The sequence below is a fragment of the Lithobates pipiens genome, unplaced genomic scaffold (assembly GCF_037356315.1).
Source record: "Lithobates pipiens isolate NorthernLeopardFrog02 unplaced genomic scaffold, aLitPip1_a1.2 Scaffold_10, whole genome shotgun sequence".
Lineage (NCBI taxonomy): Eukaryota > Metazoa > Chordata > Amphibia > Anura > Ranidae > Lithobates > Lithobates pipiens.
The window spans coordinates 96596117-96609583 of NW_027507686.1; the positions used below are offsets into that span (position 1 = coordinate 96596117).

The window sequence follows — 13467 nt, forward strand, 5'->3', positions numbered from 1 at the left end:
ATGAGGGATGATTGTGGTATTTGGTTGGGGGTATTGCATTAGTAAAGGTAAAAAAGGGGTGGAGTATAGGCCAATTCATCATAGGAGGTCATGATATAGGTTTTGTAACACATTAGTCGGTGTGATTTAATTTGGAACTCTGTTTCCGTATGTATAGAAAACATATGGTTCAGTAACCCATTTGATAGTTTTTAAGAGAGGATATTAGATTATCCAATATTTATTTGGTAAATTTGTCATAAATATGAATAATATGGTTGTGTTGACCTTAGGGAATAGGATCTTGTATAAGACAGGGTAAAAGATCTGTCTTAGTGATCAGTATTCCACTGGACTAGAATGAAATGTAATGAGAAAAAAATGTAATCATGAAGATTAATATCACCACAGAAAAGGGAGCATCAGTCCATTTGCTCTTCTGCAGCCGGTGGTGGAGAGGCAAAACAGGTCCTTTTATGAGTATTGGAGTGGGCTGGATTGTTAAGCGTGTCTTGATGATTTTTTGGGGAGTTTGATGTTGCTCGTCGTTTAGATGCTTCAGAGGTATTTTCCGGAATTGATAGGTGTTGAATTGTGGTTAATAAGTCATCATCTCATTTGCAGCTGTAAGAGGTGCCTTTATATGAGAAGCGGATTGCGAAGGGGAAACTCCAGTGATAAGAGATGTGATGATGTTGGAGAATTAGTAAATATGGTTTCATTGCTTTTCTTTTGATGAGAGTTTGTTGTGAGAGGTCATTAAAGATTTGATAACGATGACCCTGAAAAAATAGTGAATCTTTTTTCTGGGCTGCTTCCATCAATTGTTCCTTTGTGTGGAAATAATGTAGTTTAATAACAATGTCTCTTGGGGTCCATCTTCTTTTCGGGGTGCCAATGTTCTGTGAATCCTGTCCATCTCTAGGCATTCTATAGGGATGTATGGAGCAAGTTCCTGGAAGAAAGCTGTAATGGTTGATTGAAGGTCTTCTATATTTTCAGGGATACCTCTGACACGAAGATTTGATCTCCTGGCTCTGTTTTTAAAATCTTCTAGGCGGATATATAGTGAGGAATTTTCTTCTCAGATTGCTTCCAATTCATCATTATGATTTGTAGTAATGCCATCTAATTCATCCATTCTTTTTTCCAGAATAGATGTGCGGCGGCCCACCTCACGGATTTCCCTTGTTAGTTTCTCAGTAATGGTGGCTGAGGTATTTTGTAAAGCTTTTTGTAGTATCCTTTCAAACTGACTAATGAGGTCAGTTCCAGAAGAGATATTTAGTAAAGATATGGGTGTTATCCCAAAATCATATTCAGAATCATTCTGTAGAGAGGGAGGTGAATTCCTTCTCTGTGTCTGTGACTGAGTGCAGTGGGAAGTTGAAGCTGTTGCCGTTTTAGCTGCGATTCTTGTCAGAGCGTCTTGGCTCTTTACCGGCTTAAGTTTTTTTTTTTCCACTATACATGTCTGTATTTTGTTCCCCAGTGGAAGAGTAATGTATTGGATACCTTGGGTATATTGAATTATGCCGTGGCTCGGTGAATTTTGTCCGTCGGGTCCCGGTAGATGCGGAGCGCTAAGCAGCCATGTACTGCCTAGTCAGCCTCGCGCACGCGCCTCCCCAATTTAATAGGAATTTTCACACCCTGCTCTCTTCTGTCACTATAAAAAAAAAGTGTAGTGTACTGTGCAGGATGCCTGGGCACTGGCGGCTCTTTTGATAGCTGTCAGAATCGGGTTTTCCCCATGCCAGCAGGAACTCCAAGAAACGCTGACACATTCACACAACTCTGAAGTGGTCTCATCCACTACCTACACTAAATATTAAGAATGTTAAATGTTGGTGTGCTTTTTTATTGTTGAATACATTTATATCCATATTCTTCAACTCTTTAATCATCTCCTTCACTGTTTTCTAATATCAAAATTGAATCAATACATTCGGATAGATGCAGCTTCGGTAAAACATTGGGGATTGTACCCAGACTGCATGCTGTGGAGACAGACTATAATTTTGCTTTAGGCACTGGATCATGCACAGGGGCTCTTCTTAGCACTTAGCAATGTGTTGTAGTTAGCCACAGGGTGCCATAAAGGTCCAGGGGCATGGTTCATCGCTATAGAGCCAAGACCCCTTAGGGGGTATGCCCACTGTGGTGGGTGAAGCCAGTAATGCCAGTAATATAAAGTACAGCAACATGGACAGATAAGACAGGGTCATCCAGTATCTCTGACCATTTCTATGAAAACAGACTTATGTTTGGAATGTATTCCCTTTACATTGTAAACTTTTTAAACTTGGCACTATAATCCAACAATTTAGAGCTCAGTCTCAGGGGGATAACCAGGTGTGACATCACATCACAGGTCACACGCTTTACAGCCACATCCATCTAGGACCCTCATAAGGTGCTTAATCTGCTTCTTTCACCATGAGGATCTGTTCAAGACAGTCTACATTTGGTTTGATGTGTTCTCCTTCCGTACTTGATTACTCTATATTCTTTACCCTACCCAGTGGGCACCCTACAGGAAATTCTCTCACCTGTCGCTTTGGTGGAAGCTAAATTAAAGAAGCATGGGCTAAACCTTAGGCAATCATTTGCTCTGCTAAAGGCCCACACAACACTCAACCTCAGTGATGATGCTTCCCTTGAACCGGAGCAAGAAATTATTTTAACACCAGTCTCTGCTTCTGCTTCTTCTCTTTCTTAGGCTAGGTTCACATTGTGCGGCTTTGCGAGCTGTGTTTTGCATGAGTACAGCAGCCTATTCATTTAAATGGGCTGCTGTGCCTCCTGAAAATGCAGGTAAACTGTCCCTTCTCCATTTTTGAAAACGACAGAGAGCCCACAAGTGCAATGCGGTTCCTAGTTTGGAAAACCACGCTGCGGTCTCCAGTGCGTTGGAGTGGCATCAGGATTAATGGCATCTCCATGCATCTCCTGAGTGGCAGTGCATTTTTTTGTGTGGGTAGTTGCAGCTGTGGGAAGAGGTAATCTCCCACACAGGTGTGAAGCTAGCCTTAGTCCGCTTGCTCAGCGGGGATCGCCGGAGCGATCTCCGCTGAGCAGAAGATGATGGGTCCATCTCTGCACACTGCGCAGGGACAGACCTGTCACAGCGCCGCTCTCCCCTATGGGAGATCGGATGACGATGGACCGCAGTGTCCATCGTCACCCGATCCGATGATGGAAAAATAGCTTTTTCCTCCGTCACACTTTTTCGGATCGGAGCGGGTCGGATGTCAGCGGACATGTCACCGCTGACATCCGGCGCTCCATAGACCTCTATGGAGCATCCGTTCAGGTCCGCCTGAAAAACTGACAGGCGGGCCTGAATGGATCGTCCGTGTGAAAGGGGCCTAGGGCACGCAAGTGGTATTTTTGACAAGAGCAGAATTTTGTCACAATTCCTTGATACAGTTATCTTTGTCTAGAACCAGAAAACACAATGCCTCTTCTCCAGCTCTCCCATTTCCCATCTGGAGTTGAATACAGATATGACAGCCCTAGATGAGGCAAACACATAAGGGAATGAGGGGGATATAAAAGCAATAGTAGAGGAGACTGTGGAAGACTTTTCTCCCCTACACTGTTTCTCACCTGAAGCGAGAACTTCATGCAGCATGTTTATTAACATTGATTAACTCACTGCTGTCATGCACAAAACCTTTGGCATTGTAGTTATTGATTCTCCTCCATCTTGCCAGGCCTCTTTCGGTACAAAGAGACCTTCACAAACTTTTCATTCCCAAAAAATGTTTTTTAAATTCTACCAAGTGGAAAAAGGTTCACTAAAAAATGGGTCTGTTCCTGTGCCAAGCGTCCCATCAACATCCTGGAGCTTAGACAATATGAATGGCTTTAGAACACGGTACCCCCCTTCTGCAAGGGCACCCAATCAGGGTGCAGTTAGACAATTCCATGGCTGTGACCTTCATCAATTGCCATGGAGGAACTAGGAGTCATTCAGACTTGAAGGAAGCAAGTCAGATATTTGATGGAAACTCACTGTCCGGTGATCTCTGCAGTTCACCTTTCCATCAAGGCAAATGGGCCCTTTACCCAGACATTTTTATTTGATATATGAGAAATGGGGTACTCTGGATGTAGACATCCTAGCCTCAAGATTCAACAAACTACCTCTGCCTTGTCTGCTTAAAAAGACAGAGCAAGAGAGGAAAACTGTGATTTTCATTGCATCAAACTAGCCCAGAAGAACCCTACACACACAGATATACTTAGACTTCCAGCAGACAACCCCTCTTCCAAACAGGCCAGACCTGCTGTCTCAGGGCCATCTACTCCACCCTGTTTCTCAGTCTCTGACTTTAAAGGCTTGGCTGTTGAAACCCAGGTTTTAAGAGATAGAGGGGTCTCTGAGTCTGTTATTTCTATCTTACTGAAAGCACGAAAAGCCACTTCAGTAATGCAGAGAAAGCATTAAAGTAAAAGATATTGTGCCTTTACAACCTATTTAAACACTCTGAAAGGTCAAGTTTCAGCTTTGTCCTCTGGCTTTGTACTCCCATGTAAAAAAAAACTTTCTTTATGGTTTATCTTGTGTCAAACCCCCCTGGCAGCACCCTGTGCTTTTTTGGGATGCTAACTTGGTTACAATTCCAATCTGCAGCTCCTCCCACCTCCTGCCCTGCTGATAGGATGACATTGTCAGGGGGCAGGCAGAGGAGGCGGGAGAGGATACACAGGCACAGCAGGTGGTGAGCACCGACTGCAGTCTGTGATAGCCCTGTGCAGACCGCGGTCACCACTCACCTCCAGCTGTGCAACCCAGTCATCAACAGGCCACGGACTGCACCATTCCATGGCCTGAGGGTTGAAAACCCCTGGGGTAAGTCATTGACCTGTCATCCTTGGAGTGGAGGTGAGTATAGTTCCCCTTTAATAATACAAACAGTTCAGCAAGGTTTTAGAATACGAATTTTACTATATTCTGCATTTACCCATAGATTGCTTAAAAAGTGAAGCTCAGAAGAGAAGAGAGAAACTCTTACTGGATGAGTTGGTGTCTCTAGTAGATCAGCGTGATGGCCTTGTGAGAGATCTTCATATAAAAGAGAGGAAGTATGTATATTTTATATATATATATATAAAAAGTTCTTCAATTCTATCCATCACAAGTAACTGATAATATTTGATTTCTTGCTTGATTCATGTAGAGCTATAGAAGAAGATGAAATAATAGAGAGAAGTCTTGAGCAAAGGAGGAGAAAGCTCAGCAAAAAGGAGAAATGTCGCATCAGCTAAGGCTTTGAGGCAAAAATCTGTCAAAAAATCTGTCATACTCAAAACAAGCAAATCACGTTAATAAAAAGAAAAACTATTTGCTATAATAAAAAAGAACACCTTAGATCTTTTATAAACAGATAAAATAGCCTATAAACATTTTCCAGTGCTTGGTCTTAAACTAAGATGCTCAAATGCCTTCTAAGCACTACTCACAATCTTTTTTATTGTCTCTTTTTACTTGCTGCTATTGATGTGGAGTAATATTTAAATTTGTGATGACATTATATATATACATAGAGAGATTTTGTAAAAAGTGTTACTAATTCTTGGAATTAGTTGAAAATAATTATTGTTATTAGTTAAAATGTCCGTGAGTATGTTTGGTATAAGAATCGGAATTTCATCAGTTGCACTTTAGAAAAAAAGCCTAATTTCAGTTCACTTTCATGGATAAGGCTTAAGTGCATAGTTTTTTCCAGGTTAAGACTAAAATTGAACTTATTTTATAATGCATGACTTGAAGTTCCAGGTCTCTGTAGTCACATTGCCTCGATGCTACCATTTTTATGAATCTTTTGTCACTGAATTTCTTCAGAGTTGAAATTACTTTGTTCCATAGAGATTTACAGAAAGTGACATTTTACAGTCTTTTTTGCACCTGCTATTTTCAGGCATACTTGCTATTTTCCATTATTTTTTCAGAATGTTTCTATTTGGATCTCTTCCTATGTGCCCTAAGAGAATATTATTTCCTTTCTAAACTCTAGCTTACACTCCATCACAGTATCAGTGTATGGTCTAGACATGAGAGCTATTCATTATTTTATACATTTACATACCTAGAAGGTGCGCATTTACTTTTTTTTGTAAAAACAGTATTTGCTGCAAGTAAGAATTCCCCTTTATATTACCCCTTCAGTTTGGTCTTTAATTGGCACATTTCATGCCTGGTGGGATAGGATGGGTACAATGATTCTGAAAACATACTTTTGTTAGTAAAGCTAAAACAATGGTCTTTTCATTTTTATTTTTTTTTAATAAGCCAGCTGCTTGGTACACATGTGCCAAAGTCAAGATATATAAGACAAGCAAGCAGGTCTAATTATAAATACTTGTGAATATTACAAAAGTATGTATATTATCCATTCATATTTGTATTTTCTGATTTGTAATAGTAATATCAATGAAGCGTTTAGAACACATAATATAACTTTTATTTTAAAAAATTTGATTTTAAGTAGAAAAAAAATACTAGTTTATTGTGCTTTATTTTTATTTCCCAGTAACAATTCTGAGACCTTATAGTTGAAAATAAGTTTATTGATCCTTAAAAAATGCAGTGGACCTATCATTAAAATCATAAAATGTATTTGACAAAAGAGCTGCCCCCTATCAATGCTCTATTAAGTTAATTCAAAGAAAAAAATGATGTTATAATACCTAGAGCTTCCTCCCCTTCCATGTATTCTGTCTAATTTCACAGGTGGTGTAATAAGTACCAGGCAGATTTGAGGTCTACAGGTTCCCTGAGATTATTTCTACCAGAAATTCTAATAATATGGTATATTAAAGCAATGAACATTGTGAATTATTCACCATCATTTAAAACATGTGCATCTGGAAGATTTACATATAGTGAAACTTTGGTGAAGAGCAGATTCACTGTTTTATAAATACGCCCCGAAATCTCCCTTTATAGAGACATGGTCAACAGATGCAGAAGAGTACTGGTTAGTCCAGCAACACAGTACCCTAGGAGTCAGGGGACCAGCATCAGTAATATTATTAATATATTGTTTACAAAATAATTATACGACTGTAGCAATATTTTAATTATGTGATACATTCAGCGATATTATCATTATGTGCCAGAATTGCATTATGCCCTGTGCACACGGTCAGACTTTCTGATGAAAAATGTGCGATCGGATCTTGTTGTTGGAAAATCCGATCATGTGTGGGCTCCATCAGACTTTTTCCATCGGAATTTCTGACACACAAAGTTTGAGAGCAGGATCTAAAATTTTCTGACATCAAAATCCGATCGTTTCAATTCCGATCGTGTGTAGACAATTCCGACAGACAAAGTGCCACACATGCTCAGACTAAATTATAAGACGAAAGCTATTGGCTACTGCCCTCTTTATAGTCCCATACGTGTTCTACACCACTGCGTTCTGAACGATCGGATTTTCCGACAACTTTGTGCAACCGTGTGTATGCAAGACAAGTTTAGGCCAAAATCCGTTGGAAAAAATCCAACAGATTTTGTAGTCAGAATTTCCAACCGTGTGGGGCATTAATGCACACAATAAGATATTTTGCTGGCAGGGACAACTATAAATTATTTAAGTATGATAAAAACATTGGGGGTCTATTTACAAAGGTAAAAATTGATATATTTTATTTTCATGAGAAATATATATTTTCTGAAACATCTGACTTTTTATATTGCTACTCTATCCAATTTCTGAATTCATATGTTGACTAGGATGAAAATTATATACAACAAAGAAGAAAGATTGAGTACATATACACATTCAAATATAAACAAAAAACACACATCTTTTTTACAAATACACAACAGTTTCCGATAACAAGCAGCCCCCCGCCCCTAGAAAACAAAAAAAAAAATTATACTATCATTTAAATTACTCCCAAGTTCAACATGTTAAAGTATACACTATGCCAAATAAAGTATCAGCATGCACATACATAAATCATAGGGCAAACTCTGTGTGTGACCATGTACTTGAAAATATAAAGAAGGAAAGAATTTCAGCATTATGTTCTACACTTACCAGGTAATAGTGGATGCTATAGTCAAAACTATATCATTGCTTATTTCATAGCACAATGCACAAGGCCTATAATTCATCACATTTGAAGCTTGTGGTTACCATAGGTAACCACCGATGCATGATCACTGCATTTGCTTGTCTACAGTAAAACCTTTTTTTTTCCAGTCTGCTGACAAATTTGTTTAAAATGTTCACTGAGTTGCCCATGCACAGCTTATGAATGTAAAATGTAAATGTACAATATATTGTGCATGGGCAGCTCAGTGTACATTTTAAACAAGTTTTTACTGTAGAAAAGACAGTACTTGTCTCAGTGTCGAGATAAATCAACTACTAAGCGCCTGTGTCGGAGTAACATCCTCCTGAGACTGGTCAGCCAAAATGGCAGAAGATGCCAAAACCAGAAAAAGACTAGGTGTAGATATTGGTGAAGGAACTTGCAGACATTGCATCTGTTGAGGGGAGGCAAGTATAGGTGGACTTTAGTTCTGCTTTGAATAGTAGCCAGTTACTAAGCTTTCAGTGACAATACATTATTTCCAGCATGCAAGCAAATTAATGATCTTCCTCTGCTTGCATATTCATTTAGTGTCATAAGCTTAGCTCGGGTGTCTGGATGCTTACAACCATGCGGCTGTACTACTACTCAGGAAGATGACAATCAAATTGCATCACACTAAGAAAAACAAATTATGCAACAAAATGTATTTGCAGATAGGCTTTACCAATTTAAAATACATTATCTCTTTTATCTTAATCATCATATGTGGTCCAGCAGACTAACTGCCGGCGCGCACCCGTGGGGGCACGCAGCACGGTGATCAGTGGTGCAGAGTGTCAGTCTGAAACACCACTGCACCGATCTCGATAAGGAGTCTTTGACGCAGGCTCTTTTTTTCCCGTGTGATCAGCCATGTCCAATTATGGCTGATCAGTGTAAACAGGAAGAGCCGTTTATTGACTTTTCCTCAGTCGCATCTGACAGACGCGAGTAGAGGAAAGCCGATCGGTGGCTCTCCTGATGGGGGGTGGTCTGTGCTGATTGTTTATCAGCGCAGCCCCCCATGGATGCCCACAGTGGACCACCAGTGATGCCACCAAGACCTCCAGGGCTCCCACCACACATTGATGAGCAGGTATGCCACACAGTGCCCTAAAATATGCCAGCCATTGCCCACAAATGGTGCCAGTCAGTGCCCACTATGATTGCCTGCCAGGTGTTTCCTCATTAGTGCCACCTACCAGTGCCCATCCGTGCCACCTTTCAGTGCCACTCATAAGTACCCATCAGTGCAGCCTTTCAGTGCCCATCAGTTCTGCCTATGAGTGGCCATTAGTGCCGCCTATCAATGCCCCTAAGTGCTGCATACCAGGGCCACCTATCAGTGCCCATCGGTGGTGCCCATCAGTGCCACCTCATTGGTCTGCCTCATCAGTGCCCATCAATGCCACCTTATCAGTGCCATCAGTGCAGCCTCATCAGTGCCCGTCAGTGAAGGAGAAAACGTACTGATTTACAAAATTTTATAACAGAAGCAAAGAAACTTTTTACTCAAAATTTTCGGTCTTTTTTCATTTGTTGCGCAAAAAATAAAACCCCCAGCAGTAATCAAATACTGCCAAAATAAAGCTCTATTTGTGGGAACAAAATTATTAAAAAAATGTTTGGGTGCAGTGTAACATGACCAGGCAATTGTCATTCAAAGTGCGACAGCTCTGAAAGCTAAAAATTAGCTTGGGCAGGAAGGGGCCGAAAGTGCCTGGTATTGAAGTGGTTAAACCTGTCCCCGGATTTTATATTAAATAGGGGAAGTTAAAGTGAATGTAAACCCAATGTCATTAAATTTAAAACATTAACACATTTAAAATCTGTAATGATATACATACCTCCTCCATGTATCCTTGTTTTATAAAAGTCACCCCCCTCACCTGCCCCGCAATATCGCTAAATCTGTGGGCATTTTTTTTTCCGGCGTGCAGTGGGCGGGGTCATGATGTCAGAGCACTTCTCCACCCACCACTACACGCCTACAGCCAGCCAGCGTTGTGAGTACGAGCCTCGCGCCTGGTGAGACTGGTGTGCATGTGCAGGAGTGACAGAGCGCTTTCTATGAAAAGGCAGAGTGTGCTCATGTCACTCCTGCACATGTGCAGATGCAGTACATGAAGCAAAAGGGCAGAGAGGCATAACCATTGTAAATTGTTGTAGAAGAAGAGGAGAGAAAATGGTGAGGCTCAATTTCACCTTTCTTTTTTTTTTAATCTTCATAAGTTCACAATTGCTGTTATTCTGTCTGTAAATCACCAATCGCTTGTACTGAACAGCCAATCCTTGCAGAGCTGCTGAAGAAAGGAGTGGGGGGTAGGAATTAAAAAATAATTCATGTCTTAGGCTAGTGCATGAGATATGTAAATCACCTGTTAATCACAGCAAGGGGGAAGAAAGGACAAAGTTTTCCAAGTTTGTCTATTTTATTTCACTGAAAAAAGATATGAGGATTGCTCAGAGCTGGATTAACTCTTTGTGGCAAGACTGGGCACAAATGATCTGAAATTCCATACTCTATATATCAGTGTTTCTCAACCTTTTTACCTCGGAAGAACCCCTGGCAAAATGTTTGAGATCTCATGTCTACAGCTCACGGAACATTGGTATGATCAGTGATCAGCGAGCTGTTGATAAAAAAAATATTTTTAGAAATAGCATTAAAAAAAGAATAAATATTAAAACGTACCTATTTAATGTGAAACTGGTGCTTTCTTTCCTTGCAGAGCTGATCCATTCAGAGCACATTACAGGGAACATTACATGGAACAGGGCACATTACACGGGACAGGGCACATGAGAGGGCACATTACATGGGGCAGGGCACATTACATGGGACAGGGCACATTACATGAGGCAGGGCACATGACAGGGCACATTGCATGGGGCAGGGCACATGACAGGGCACATTACATGGGACAGGGCACATTACATGGGACGGGGCACATTACATGGCACATGACAGGGCACATTACAAGGGACAGGGCACATTATATGGGGCAGGTCAAATGACAGGGCACATTACATGGGACAGGGAACATGACAGGGCACATTACATGGGACAGGGCACATTGCATGGGGCATTACATGGGACAGGCCACATGACATGGGACAGGGCACATTACATGGGACATTACATGGGACAGGACACATTAAATGGCGCAGGGCACATTACATGGGACAGGGCACATTACATGGGGCAGGGCACATTACATGGGGTGGGGGACATGACAAGGGACATTACATGGGGCAGACTGTTGGGCACATTGTGAGAATGACACAGCTGGGCACAGTACCGGCTTCTTCTTCAGGCTTCAGAGCACATTTTTAATTTCTCCTCCAGTGGTGCTGTTCCCCCTCGGCCCCTCCTCCTCCTATCCTGTCCAGTGTCCACCTCAGATGATGTTACGTACTCAGGAAGGAGAAGAGGGGAGGAGGGGCCTGCAGGGAACAGCGCGCTCCAGCCAATAGGATGCCAGCCGCTTCCCTGCCTATCTCTGCCTATGTCTGTGCGATCCTCCTGTCAGTTGCCTGACTGACAGTCAGATCGCCGCGGAACCCCTGGGGACCTCTCACGGAAAATTTGAGTTTACATCCACTTTAATAAGTGCCGGTTCACACTAGTGCGATGCCAGACATTGCATGTAATTCGCAGCGCACTGCTGTTCACATTACATGCGATGTCTGTGCGGGTGCGATGTCAGCCATACAGATAGCATAGCTAATATTGCACCGCATTCAGTCCAAACACGCACAGGACCCTTTTTTCTGTTCGGACCAGAATCGGATCGCATGTGCGATCCGATTCATGTCCGAACTGTCAGTTCGCAGTGCGGTACTCAAGCTGAAATGGAGGTGTCGTTAACATATAATGACACTCCCCAGCAGTTCGCATATGGCAGTGTGAACTGCCGAGCGTGTCGGGAGTGATGCGGGAACCCGCACATGATTCGCAGGGTTCTCGCATCGCGCTAGTGTGAACCGGCACTAAGAAAGGAATTTTCCGCAAGATGGCATCATTTTTTGTCACTATCTACTTTTTACAATTTTGTTTCCCTTTACTATCACAGCTTTCTGTTATACTTTTAGGAATTGGAGGAGCATTCAGATGTGAAACAGTTCAGAGTTCGGCAAAACAAAGCATGTTTATATAACTGATCTTTATGAATAAGTCCCTAATAGGTAGCTTTTTCTCATGTGATGTGTTTCAGCTTGAAAAACACAGCTTTGCACAGCTTTCTGTGTAGATGTTATTTTGATGGTACAAAAGGACTGCTGGACAAGCATTGTGAGACTGATATATTGCTTGATGTGATAAATAAAATTATTAAAAATACACTACTGTTTGTGGTAAATCACATAATTTTATAATGAATTGTCTATTTGTCAAACTGCAACATTGGGTACCCACAACCATAGATAAACTGCTGAAGGGATGGTCTAGTGCATATTTGGATCTGTAGGAAGACTGGATGCATCCTGAAAGAAGGTTTGCAAGAAAGCAGAAAACTAAATCATAAGGCCGCGTACACACGGGCGGACTGTTCGCCCAACTTTGTCCGCTGAACAGTGTTTGGGCGGACAGTCCGCTCGTGTGTGGGCTTTCAGCGGACAGTTTCAGCGGACAGTTTGACGGACAAAGTCTTTCGGAAATTCCGAAAAACTGTCCGCTGAAACTTGGTTTGAGCGGACAGTCCGCCCGTGTGTAGGCTACTTTCGAAATGAGCAAACTGTTCCCGCTCGAAGAAAAGTCCGCTCATTTCGAGCGCGTGTGCAGGTAGGCGGGGCCCGCGACGGAGACGTCGCGGGCTCCGCCGCCTGGAATGGACTTAAAGGGGAACCCCAACGCCGAAAAAAATCGGCGTGGGGGTCCCCCCAAAGTCCACAACAGACCCTTGTCCGAGCACGCTACCCGGCCGGCCAGGAAAGGGGGGCGAGCGAGCGCGCCCCCCCTCCTGAGCCGTACCAGGCCGCGTGCCCTCAACATGGGGGGTGCCTTGGGGAAGGGGGGGCCGCGCGGCCCCCCCACCCCAAAGCACCTTGTCCCCATGTTGATGAGGACAAGGGCCTCTTCCCGACAACCCTGGCCGTTGGTTGTCGGGGTCTGCGGGCGGGGGGCTTATCGGAATCCGGGAGCCCCCTTTAATAAGGGGGCCCCCGGATACCGGCCCCCCACCCTATGTGAATGAGTATGGGGTACAATGTACCCCTACCCATTCACCTGTAAAATAAAAGTACCCAAAAAAAAAACACAACACACGAGAAAAAATATTTTATTGCACAGCTCCGGGGGTCTTCCGTCTTCGGGGGTCTTCTCGCCGGACTCCTCCGCTATCTTCTTGTAGCTCTTTTACTAGCGGAGGAGTCCGGCTTTCTTCCTCC

At 42.6% G+C, this 13467-nt stretch overlaps 1 protein-coding gene across 6 annotated transcripts in view; it reads left to right on the top strand.

Moving 5' to 3' along the window:
* Positions 1–12421, top strand: part of EHBP1L1 (EH domain binding protein 1 like 1) — a 1032390-nt gene extending 1019969 nt beyond the window's left edge. For all 6 annotated transcript variants that reach the window (XM_077456900.1, XM_077456917.1, XM_077456908.1 and 3 more), the window contains 2 exons: positions 4959–5073; positions 5169–12421. In XM_077456900.1, coding sequence (XP_077313026.1) covers positions 4959–5073; positions 5169–5256 — 203 coding nt within the window. In that variant the 3' untranslated portion in view covers positions 5257–12421. The remainder of the gene's footprint in view (positions 1–4958; positions 5074–5168) is intronic.
* Positions 12422–13467: the final 1046 nt, after the last annotated feature.